This window comes from Cyanistes caeruleus, unplaced genomic scaffold (assembly GCF_971803275.1).
Source record: "Cyanistes caeruleus unplaced genomic scaffold, bCyaCae1.hap1.1 HAP1_SCAFFOLD_236, whole genome shotgun sequence".
Taxonomy (NCBI): domain Eukaryota; kingdom Metazoa; phylum Chordata; class Aves; order Passeriformes; family Paridae; genus Cyanistes; species Cyanistes caeruleus.
In genome coordinates, this window is record NW_028256018.1 from 41,378 (window position 1) to 51,792 (window position 10,415).

Sequence of the window (10,415 nt, forward strand, 5' to 3'; positions counted from 1 at the left end):
AGCACCCCCCTGCCCTGCATGTCCCCAGCCAGCCCAGCCTGGGCACACCTTGGGCTGTCTGCACCCTCCTGGAGGGGTGTTGTCCCAGCCTCGAGGGCTTCTGCTGCATGCCTGGGCAGCTTGCTGAGCTGTGATTCCCCAAGTGGAATCACATTTTCCCCGCTTCCTCTATGCCCTGTACACCATGGGCAGCAAGATAAAGGTTTGGGAAGTGACTGCCTATTATAATATATACTATATTTATATCCTAAAAGAAAATGAAAAGAAGAAAAGAACAATATTTACGAAACAAAAAAAAATCCCTGCTGGTTCAGGTGGCCCCAGCAGACAGAGCCTGCCGGGTCAGTTGCCAGCAGAGCTCCAGCAGCGCAGCCAGCTGAGGCCCAACAGACGAGGCCGTGTCCTCCATGCCCTGCGCAGCTGAACCTGCAGGTTCTCCAAGATGGAATATCGAGCCGTCTCTACTGCCTGGGTGATGTAAAATGTTTGAATTGCCAGGTTTCCAATGGCAGGGCTGGTGTCACAAACCACGTTCTTAAGGGCTGGAAGAGAGATGAACAGAGCCACGGTCAGATTCCCAGACCTGCGGAGGCCCACGGAGAGCCCCCGGCCAGGGCCGTCCCAGCCGGCTCTTGCCATGGCCAGCAGGGAGCAGGGACCAAGGGGATCAGCCCGAAGCTGCTGGCCACGAATGCCCCACGTGAAACCTCGGAGTGATCCACCCACGCCGCCCCTCATCCGCACATTGAGCAGAGACCTTCGCAGACAGTCCAGGACTTGCAGCTCCACCCAGCAGCCCCGCTGACAGCCCGCTGCCCTCACTCACATTTGTAAATTAGCTGCAGGTCTTCTTTCTGCCGCCTCAGGCGCCGCCCGGCCATCCCTGGGAACACAGAGCCTGTCAGGGCCCCAGCGGCACAGCTCCCTGCCAGCGGCGCTGCCAGCCTTGTGGCCACACGCCCTCCCGCCCCGGCAGGGCTCAGCCCGGGCCCGTGCCGCATCCTGACTCAGCCCAAGGGCACGGCTGCCAGAGGCCGGCAGCAGCAGCCCCGAGGGCAGGCGGGGCTCCAGGGCGTGGGGCCCGGGTGCCGCTGCCGGGGCAGCAGTCGGGGCCGGGGCCGAGCTGTGGCGGGGCGAGGAGGGAGCCCGGGCTCGTGGCTCACCGATGAACCTGATGGCCGCCGCTCGCAGGGGCTCCTGTGGGCTCTGCAGGTACGGCAGGGCCCGACGCAGGTCCTCCGCCGCTCGGTTCCTGTCCTGTGCCAGCTGGAGAGAGCGGCAGGAGGGAAGGGTTGGCGCGGGCTCTGCCCCTCGGCCAGGCGCTGCCTGCCCGGCCAACCCTGAGGCCCGGCCAGCAGCCGCTGGCGCCGAGCTCTGCAAGGGGCAGAGGGCCGGCTGCTGCCCAGGGAGCCGCGGTGCCGCCCTGCCCTGCAGCCCCAGTGGATCGGGGCTCCATCGGAACCAGGCTCGGGACCACAGGAGCCTGAAGAAGAAGCCGTGCGGCCCCCTGGTGCAGCACTGGGCAGGGGCGCAGCTGCCAGCCCCACACACCGAGCGCTGGGGACAGGGGGCTTCTCCAGGCTGAGGCTGGGCCTTCCAAGCCGTCCTTACCAGGCACTCGGTGATCATCCACAGCTTCTTCTTTTTCACAGGTCTTTCAAGATCTCTCCTCTTCAGGAACTCGGCCGCACAAAGCAGCGTTGCCCAAGAAGCCTGGAGAGCAGCAGAGACCCGCAGATGGCCCCACAAGTCAGGACACAGGACCCGCCCGCATTCGTGTGCCAAGGCCAGGAGGAGGCTGCAGCCGGCAAGGTGCCAGGGCAGGAGGCGGCCGAGCCCCCTCCCCGGGTGACAGCAGCAGCCCAGGAATCCTCACCTCTGCCACCTGCTGGTTCTCGTCATGGCAGTGGAAGAAGAGAGGCAGCAGGCTGTGGTGCACGTGTGACTTCAGGGCCTTTTTTTCCTTTTCTGTTAGAAGAGTCATCAATGATCGGAAGAATAATATGGACACCAGCTGCACCTGGCTATTATCCTATATGAAAGGAAGGAAGGAAAAAAGACCTCAGCCCTGTCTGCATGGGGCTCAGCAGGGCGCAGGCCTGAGAATCCCCCGGGCGCCAAGTGTCTGGGCAGCAGCCAGTGGCCTCGGCTGGGGGCACAGAGCCTTACGTGGTCAAAGAGTGGCAGGAGCGCCTCAGCCAGCTGCAGGGCAATGGGGCTGGGTATCAGCATGTCCTTGTCCAAGACGATAAAGCTGAGCACCATGACTGTCATCCTGACTATCTCTCCATCTGCATCCCACAGGAAATCTACAAGACTTTCAGTCAGGCTCCGCATTTTTTCAGCCTGTGTGGAAGACAAGTCTGTGAAACGCCACCCTGCTGCCACAGGGCCAAGAGGCCAAAGGCCTGTCCCAAAGCACTCAGGAAGAAGCAGGAGGCAGGAGAGCTGGCAGCAGCTGCCTCGGGGCCCGAAGCCCAGCCAAGCCCAAGGGACTGCGTTTCCCGGCGCAGCTTCAGCCACTGCCCACTTCTCACCATCGAGGGATCGTCAATCAACTTGAAAAGGGCCCTGAGCGCCAGGTGACGCTTGTCCCTGCTCTCGCTCCGCAGGTGCCTTGAGAAGATTTCCAGGACTCTGTTAGCGCTGCGTTCGCTCAAGTCCAGGTAGTCCAGGATCTGAAAGGCACAGGGCAGTGACAGGGGAGGCAGCCGGCAGGAGCCCAGAAACAAGACAGGAAACAGGGCCCGGGCAGCAGCACAAGGCATGGGCACCGTCCCAGGCAGCTGCAGCTATGAGAGGGCAGAGAGGTGGCAGGCAGCTCTGCAGGGAGGCACTTTTGGCCATCAGGCTCACCTCCACAAGGAATGCCAGGGCAGGCAGATCCCAGCGTGCCTCCTGTGTGCTGAGCAGCTGGAGCAGGTAGGGAACGATGCGGGAACACAAGGGGATAGAGGCAGACGACATCTCCCTGCCAGGGTGAAAAAGTAGCCCAGACTGTGAGCTGGGAGGACAAACGTCTCCCAGGACTGACTGACAGAGTTCACATCTTTGAGCACCATCCTGCAAGGATAGGGGACCTGGGCCCTTGGGGAGGTGACTCCTTGTGGGCACCCTCCTTTCCCAGCCTTTTCCAGTCTCCTTAGCCGTCCCTCGGTGACGAGGCCCTCTGGCCCACGACAGTGGGGACTGTGTTGGGCAACCTCAGCACGGGGCACAAATGCCAGAGGCAGTGGGGAGAAGGGGGTCTCACCTGGCCAGCAGACCCACGGCATAGTGGTGGGTGTCAGCAGAGAGCAGCTTGTCCCAGCCACGCTTGTGTTCCATTTCCACCACCACTTCCTCACGATGCATTTGGCACAGCAGGGACTTCAGGGCCTGCACTGCAAAGCTGTGTGCACAGCAAAGCCCAGGTCACGCTGGGAGCACTGGCTCGTGCCGTGGAGACATGGCAGGGACAGGAGGAGTGGGATAGAGCACCTGTTGGGGCTGATGGCAAGGCCGTGTTGCTCCTGGCATCCCTTCCAGAAGGCATTGAGATCCTCTGGCATCTCCAAAGTGCTGAAGAACACTTGGAAGAGCAGATGCACAAAGAGGCGGGGGAAATGCACCGTCACTACATGTGGGACGCAGGGCATCTGAAGGATCTTCCACATCAGCACAGTTGCCTGCAGAGGACAGAGAACCCTGAGACAGCGCTCAGTGCCGAGGTGTGCGGGTGGCAGGGCCTGAGTGTGGCAGGGAGCGGTCAGGGGAAACCCCTGGGGAGCTCCACGCCTGGTGCCCCTGAAGCTGCCCCTAGGCCAGGTTTCAGCCCAGTGCCTGAGGCAGGGAGATGCAGTTGGGGAAGGAGGAAACAGAGCTGCTGAAGAGGTGGCTTGCCATGGGCTGAGCAAAGGCCAGTTGCAGAAACTCACAGCCAGGGCAAAGACACCCGTGTTGTCTCCATCAGAGGTGCGCGTGCTGTGCTCTGGCCAGTTCCCCAGCACATCGAGGACTATCCGGTATGCCCGCTCCGCTGTCCTGGGCGAGCACAAGATGGTCTTCCACATGGTCATAGCAGCTCTGCGGGGCGACAGCTCTGTCTCACGGGGGTCTCAGACACATCCCCGTGGCCTGGGCAGCAGTGGGGGGGAGCTGAGCTTGCTGCCAGCTCTGCCTCTGCCTGCTGCCCCTCGCCAGCGGCAGCAGCCAGGCAGCCCAGCCCTGTGGGGACAGGGCCCTGAGGGCCATGGCATGGCAGCAGGCTCGGGGACCGATGTAGCAGGGCTGGGAAAGGTCCCAGGTAGACAGGACCCTGGAAGTCTCTGTTGGTCAGACACCTGGGCCAGGCTGTGCAGGCTGATGGGCTGAGGAGCCCTGAGCCCTCTGGGCACGTGGGCCCCGTACCTGTCACACGTTGGGGCCACACGCAGGAGAGCAATGACCACGTCAGCGGGCTGTGCCTCGCTCAGATCCAGCAGGGTCCTGTTCAGCCTGTGCTCAGAGAACTGATTGGCCATGAGCCACTGGTGGATGTACCTCACCATGGCAGGCACCTGGAGAAAGCACAAGGGGAGACTTGGAAAGCTGCCACAGGGAGTCAGGAATGTCCCCAGCTTCCCCAGAGAAGTGCTTCCCTTCTCAGCACGCTGCAATGGCCTCAAAGGCTTCGAGTGATCAGCAAGCGTGGCTTGGGAGGCCAAGCGATCCCTGGAGGATCAAACCCTGGCCACAGGCTGCTTACTTGCTTTTGACTGTAAAAACCCTCCTCTACAAGCATATCCAGCAGGGCAGCAGTGGCCTTGGTGTTGAAGATGTATGAATAAGGTCTGAGCCCAGTGGCCACGGCGCTGGTCCCTTCTTCCCGAATTCTCTTGATGAAGCTGCAAACCAGCTGTAGGAGAAGGGCAGGAGACAGAAACATCGGGGATGTTCCATGGAGTGCTCCAGGCGTGCTGCTGGGCTGAGCAGTGCCAGCAGGCCCAGCCCAGTTGGGGATGGCTGCAGGTACCTGCGCTGTTCTGCGGAAGAGGCCACCGCCAAGGTCCTGCTCTTGTGTCTGGGCCATGGCTGCATCTGGCAAAGAGCAGCCAGAGCTGAGGGGCTGCGGGAGAGGCCGGAGAACGCAGCCCAGCCCTGCGATCCCCAGGCAGGGACAGCCCCGCGGATGCCCCAGGGGATGGAGCACGGCCACTGCTGGGGGGGCAGCCCCAGCCCCTCTTTTATGCTGTCCATGGGTGTGTCTCCACAGGACAGGGTGGGATGGGATGAGATGGGATGCAATGGGATGGGATGGGGCCAAGATGGCCGCAGGCACCAGCCCTGTGGCCCAGCTCTGCCACTCACCCTCCTCCAGCGGCCGGAACTGCTGCACCTCTTCAGTCTCTGGTGCTGGGGCAGCTCCAGGGCCTTCTTCCTCTTCCTCCTCCTCCTCCTCCTGCACCCAGGCCAGCTTGGGCACTCTTGGGGGTTGCTGCTCCATGTCATCTTCAACACTCTCCCATCCTTTCCATAGGAACAGCACCAGGGGATGGCATGGCATGCAATGGGATGGGGCCAAGCTGGCAACAGGCGCTAGCCCTAAGGCCGAGCTCTGCAACTCACCCTCCTGTGGTGCCTGGAACTCCTGCACCTCTTCAGTCTCCTGTGCCAGGACAGCTCCAGGGCCTTCTCCTTCCTCCTCCTCAACACAGGCCAACTTGGGCACTCTTGGGGGTCGCTGCTCCATGGCAGGGACTGGATTTATAGCTACTTGCAGGAGAGATGGCTCGGAAAAGCTCCGAGTCAGCAAGTCCTGCAGTCGTGCCTGGAAGGCACCTGCAAGACTCAAGTCCGGGCAAGACGGCAGGACAGCGAGTCCTGCACTTGTGTCTTGAGGGCTCCTGCCACAAGGACAGGAGGCTCCTCGTCAAGGTTTGAGGTCTGGTCTCAAGGGCAGTGACTGCAGGGATGAGCGACACCTCGGAAAAGCTCCGGGTCACCAAATCCCATGGTCTGCCTTGAGAGAACCTTGAGAAGCCTCGGCAAGGCCACAGGTCAGCAAGTGCTGCAGTCGTGCCTGGAAGGCACCTGCAAGACTCAAGTCCTGGCAAGACGGCAGGACAGCAAGTCCTGCACTTGTGTCTTGAGGGCTCCTGCCACAAGGACAGGAGGCTCCTCGTCAAGATTTGAGGTCTGGTCTCAAGGGCAGTGACTGCAGGGATGGGCGACACCTCGGAAAAGCCCCGGGTCACCAAGTCCCACGGTCTGCCCTTGACAGAACCTTAAGAAAGAAGCCTCGGCAAGGCCACAGGTCAGCAAGCCCTGTGGTCTGGCCTCGAGGTCACCTGTTGGAATAACGCTTCGGAAAAGCTCCGGGTCCGACACAAACGAGTGTGCTGTGTGGGGGCTCCTCACAGCACCGCTCTGACGCGTCCTGTCCCGTCGCGTGCACCGAGCACTGTGGTGTGGTCCTGTCACCGCCAGCTCCTATGCCACCACATGTCACAAAGGGCCCTCTGACACCCTGTCCCTTTCCATCCCATGGTGACCATATGTCACAAAGGGCCCTCACGCACCCTGCCAGCTGCCCTGGTTCCCCCTGCCCCCATCCCCCCAAAAATGGCCCAGGTTGGGAGGAATCTCTTGCCCAAAGGGTCTAAGACAGCCCAACAGGATCTTTAGGAATGCCTCAAACCATCAGCCAACGCTGCCCTGCTCTGCAGGCTCAGGGCAGCAGAAGGAGCCCCCAGGGCTGCCGATGCAGCCGCAGCAGGAAGGGCACGGGGCCTTGCACAGAAGCTGGCACGGCCTCCTTGGGACACGTCCCAGCTGGTGGCCATTCTAAACCTGCAGGTGTGACACAGACAAGGAACGTGTGGGCCAGGGCACGAATGCTGCTCTGAGCCCTGGGGCCCCGGCCAGCACTGAAATCAGCAGGTGTGGCAGAGTCCCCGCCAAGGCAGACCTGCCACCCCACCCGAGCCCTGGCAGTGCTGGCACTCGTCTCCTGCCCCAGAGACCTGTACCCCTGGGGGGCTTCTGTGCCAGAGGGCAGCCAAAGCCCACATCTTTTTAGAATTTTTCCAAAGCCTGCCGACTGTTTTCAAGGTTTTCTTCCTATTTTCTCCCTAGTGCACAATCTCCAGAAATTGTGCTTTTCCATCCTTTTGCATTTATTAAATTGACCTGCAATGACCAATCAATCAAAATCCTGGGAAAACTTGAACTTCAGGTTGAACCCGGGCAAAATATTTATCTCCCACACTTGAAGCCATGAATTGCCTAGTACTGTCCCCGCTGTCACACCCTGTCCCCTGTAGGTATGCTGATGCCATTTCAAAGGGGTTGCCAATGAAAACCAGTTTGAAGATTTTTGTAGTTTCCACATTGGCATTCAAATCCTTGACTAGAAAAATCACATGTCAAAATTTCTAGGATTCTTCCATACCAAAGCTGTCATCTTCACCCTGGATTTTAGAGTGTCTGAACAGTCACACAAGGTTTGAGTTTTAGACACTACAGAAGAAGTCTTTGCTGTTGGGCTATACCATGACATCAGCATATAGTCCTGATGATTCCTGTAGGCAGGAGCAGCAAACACAAGAATGAGCCAAACAAGCTATTCCTGTGTTCTCATGTCCTGCACAGCAGTAACTTGGAATTCAAGAATGGATTCAGGAAGCAATGGGTGCACAGGGAGCCACAAAGACTTTGGGATGCTGAAATGGACCAGCCTGGTGCCTGTGCCTGGGCTGCACTGGGCTGAGCTCCAACTGGACGATCTAACAATGGCTGAATGGACACACCGTGGGCCACAGGAGACTCCTGCTGCCAGTTCTGTGAGCTACAATATTCATTTGTGATTCACCAGATGATTTTTTCATCTTTGCTTGAAATCCAGGAGAGGAAAAGGTCAACATGGAGAAGTGTTCTTCCAATTCTAGTGACAGTTGTGTCTGCACACCACCTGTGCCCATGGCAGGGTGGTTGGAAGTGGATGATGTTTATGATACTTTGCAACACAAAATGTTCTGAGATTCTGTGATTCTCCAAGTGGAGTGGAAAACTAAGCCATGTAAGTCCCTGCTTTTTTTCAGTGCATGCTGCTTACTCCTTTGTTCCAAGCAAGTCCAGGATTTTGTTTCATGTGTCTTTAAGGTGCCTGGACAGAAGAGAGGGAGGGCAGCTGCAGCACAGGGCTCATGTCCCATCAGAGTCTCTTACTCTCTCTCTCACGATGGCGCTGATGCCGCTGCCTTGGGACACCTGAGTGTGGAAGGCGAGCCCGCCCTCAAGCACGGCCATCCAAGTCAGTCAGGGGCACAGGCTGCAGCTGAAGCTGTCAAGCGTTGCTGTGAGGCTGGCAAGTGAAGAGAAAGCCATTGTGGCCAATTCTGCTGAAGCCTTCTGCCAAACCAAAGGCAACTGTGCCCACAGCCTCCCCCGGTTTGGCACCCGGCTGCTGCGGACGCCTCACTGTGCAGGTGCCGACGTTGGGGCTGCTGCTGTTCCTGTGCACACTCTGCTGCTGTTCCTGTGCACACTCTGCTGCTGTTCCTGTGCACACTCTGCTGCTGTTTCTGTGGGCTCCTGAGTCGCTTCAGCAGCAGTGACTGGGCAGCCCTGCTGGAGGAGACATCACCACCCTCCCCTTGGTGGCAGCAGCTCTGCGGACCCCGAGCTCTGTGTCAGGGGAGCCTCAGTCACAGCACCGTGTCCTGGGCAGCCGCGAGGGCCCGGGCTGGCGGCCAGCCCTGCCTCTGCCCACTGCCCCTTACCGCAGGCACCCAGTGGCCGTGGCCTGGCAGCACCCCCCTGCCCTGCATGTCCCCAGCCAGCCCAGCCTGGGCACACCTTGGGCTGTCCGCACCCTCCTGGAGGGGTGTTGTCCCAGCCTCGAGGGCTTCTGCTGCAGGCCTGGGAGACGTTCTGGGGAAGTGCCAGGTCGGCCGGCTGTCAGGAAAAAGGTGGCTGCCCGGGGGCTGCTTATGCCCTCTGACACCCAATTCCTCAGGTCTTCCCACCGGTCCGGCCTTTCAGGGGCCTCCTGTCCCCTTTGGAGCCTCCAGCCTCCACACATGCCCCTCACGCCTTCCCACGCTTTTGTCCCGCCTGGGCCTCCACAGACCCTCATCCATTTACAGCCTCCCAGTGCCCTGTTCCCTCAGAGTCTCCCCCAGTGCAGCCCGGCAGCAGCGCCACAGCCCCACAGGAGCTCCAGAGGAGCAGGATCAAGAGGCACGTGGGAGCCCTCAGCAACCCAGCCAGCACCACACGGGCACGAGGACACAGATGGCGGCACTTCCTGGCTGAGACAGCGTTTGTGCCTTCAGCAGAACCACCAAAGGCCAAGGGTTTCTGGCCATTTTCCCTGCACCACTGCATGCCTGGGCAGCTTGCTGAGCTGTGATTCCCCAAGTGGAATCACATTTTCCCCGCTTCCTCTATGCCCTGTACACCATGGGCAGCAAGATAAAGGTCTTGGGAAGTGACTGCCTATTATAATATATACTATATTTATATCCTAAAAGAAAATGAAAAGAAGAAAAGAACAATATTTAAGAAACAAAAAAAAATCTCTGCTGGTTCAGGTGGCCCCAGCAGACAGAGCCTGCCGGGTCAGTTGCCAGCAGAGCTCCAGCAGAGGCCCAACAGACGAGGCCGTGTCCTCCATGCCCTGTGCAGCTGAACTTGCAGGTTCTCCAAGATGGAATATCGAGCCGTCTCTACTGCCTGGGTGATGTAAAATGTTTGAATTGCCAGGTTTCCAATGGCAGGGCTGGTGTCACAAACCACGTTCTTAAGGGCTGGAAGAGAGATGAACAGAGCCACGGTCAGATTCCCAGACCTGCGGAGGCCCACGGAGAGCCCCCGGCCAGGGCCATCCCAGCCGGCTCGTGCCATGGCCAGCAGGGAGCAGGGACCAAGGGGATCAGCCCGAAGCTGCTGGCCACGAATGCCCCACGTGAAACCTCGGAGTGATCCACCCACGCTGCCCCTCATCCGCACATTGAGCAGAGACCTTCGCAGACAGTCCAGGACTTGCAGCTCCACCCAGCAGCCCCGCTGACAGCCCACTGCCCTCACTCACATTTGTAAATTAGCTGCAGGTCTTCTTTCTGCCGCCTCAGGAACCGCCCGGCCATCCCTGGGAACACAGAGCCTGTCAGGGCCCCAGCGGCACAGCTCCCTGCCAGCGGCGCTGCCAGCCCTGTGCTCACACGCCCTCCCGCCCCGGCAGGGCTCAGCCCGGGCCCGTGCCGCATCCTGACTCAGCCCAAGGGCACGGCTGCCAGAGGCCGGCAGCAGCAGCCCCGAGGGCAGGCGGGGCTCCAGGGCGTGGGGCCCGGGTGCCGCTGCCGGGGCAGCAGTCGGGGCCGGGGCCGAGCTGTGGCGGGGCGGGGAGGGAGCCCGGGCTCGTGGCTCACCGATGAACCTGATGGCCGCCGCTC

General features: G+C 60.2%; 1 protein-coding gene across 2 annotated transcripts; it reads right to left on the reverse strand.

Annotated features, from left to right (window-relative positions):
* Positions 1-216: 216 nt before the first annotated feature.
* LOC147645535 (maestro heat-like repeat-containing protein family member 7) lies at positions 217-10,112 on the reverse strand. 2 transcript variants are annotated; one of them, XM_086874496.1, is made up of 17 exons: positions 10,055-10,112; positions 5,587-9,770; positions 5,329-5,487; positions 4,994-5,058; positions 4,727-4,876; positions 4,390-4,538; positions 3,918-4,065; positions 3,481-3,668; positions 3,254-3,391; positions 2,857-2,971; positions 2,538-2,678; positions 2,170-2,346; positions 1,877-2,032; positions 1,612-1,713; positions 1,164-1,266; positions 827-883; positions 217-542 (listed from the first exon to the last, which is right to left on the reverse strand). In XM_086874496.1, the coding sequence occupies exons 2-17, from the start codon at positions 5,708-5,710 to the stop codon at positions 343-345; spliced, it is 2,172 nt and encodes a 723-aa protein (XP_086730622.1). In that variant the 5' UTR covers positions 5,711-9,770; positions 10,055-10,112; the 3' UTR covers positions 217-342. The 2 variants fall into 2 exon arrangements, with proteins under 2 accessions (XP_086730622.1, XP_086730621.1); XM_086874495.1 differs by lacking the exon at positions 10,055-10,112 and having other exon boundaries at positions 3,481-4,065; positions 5,587-6,462.
* Between the last annotated feature and the right edge of the window lie 303 nt (positions 10,113-10,415).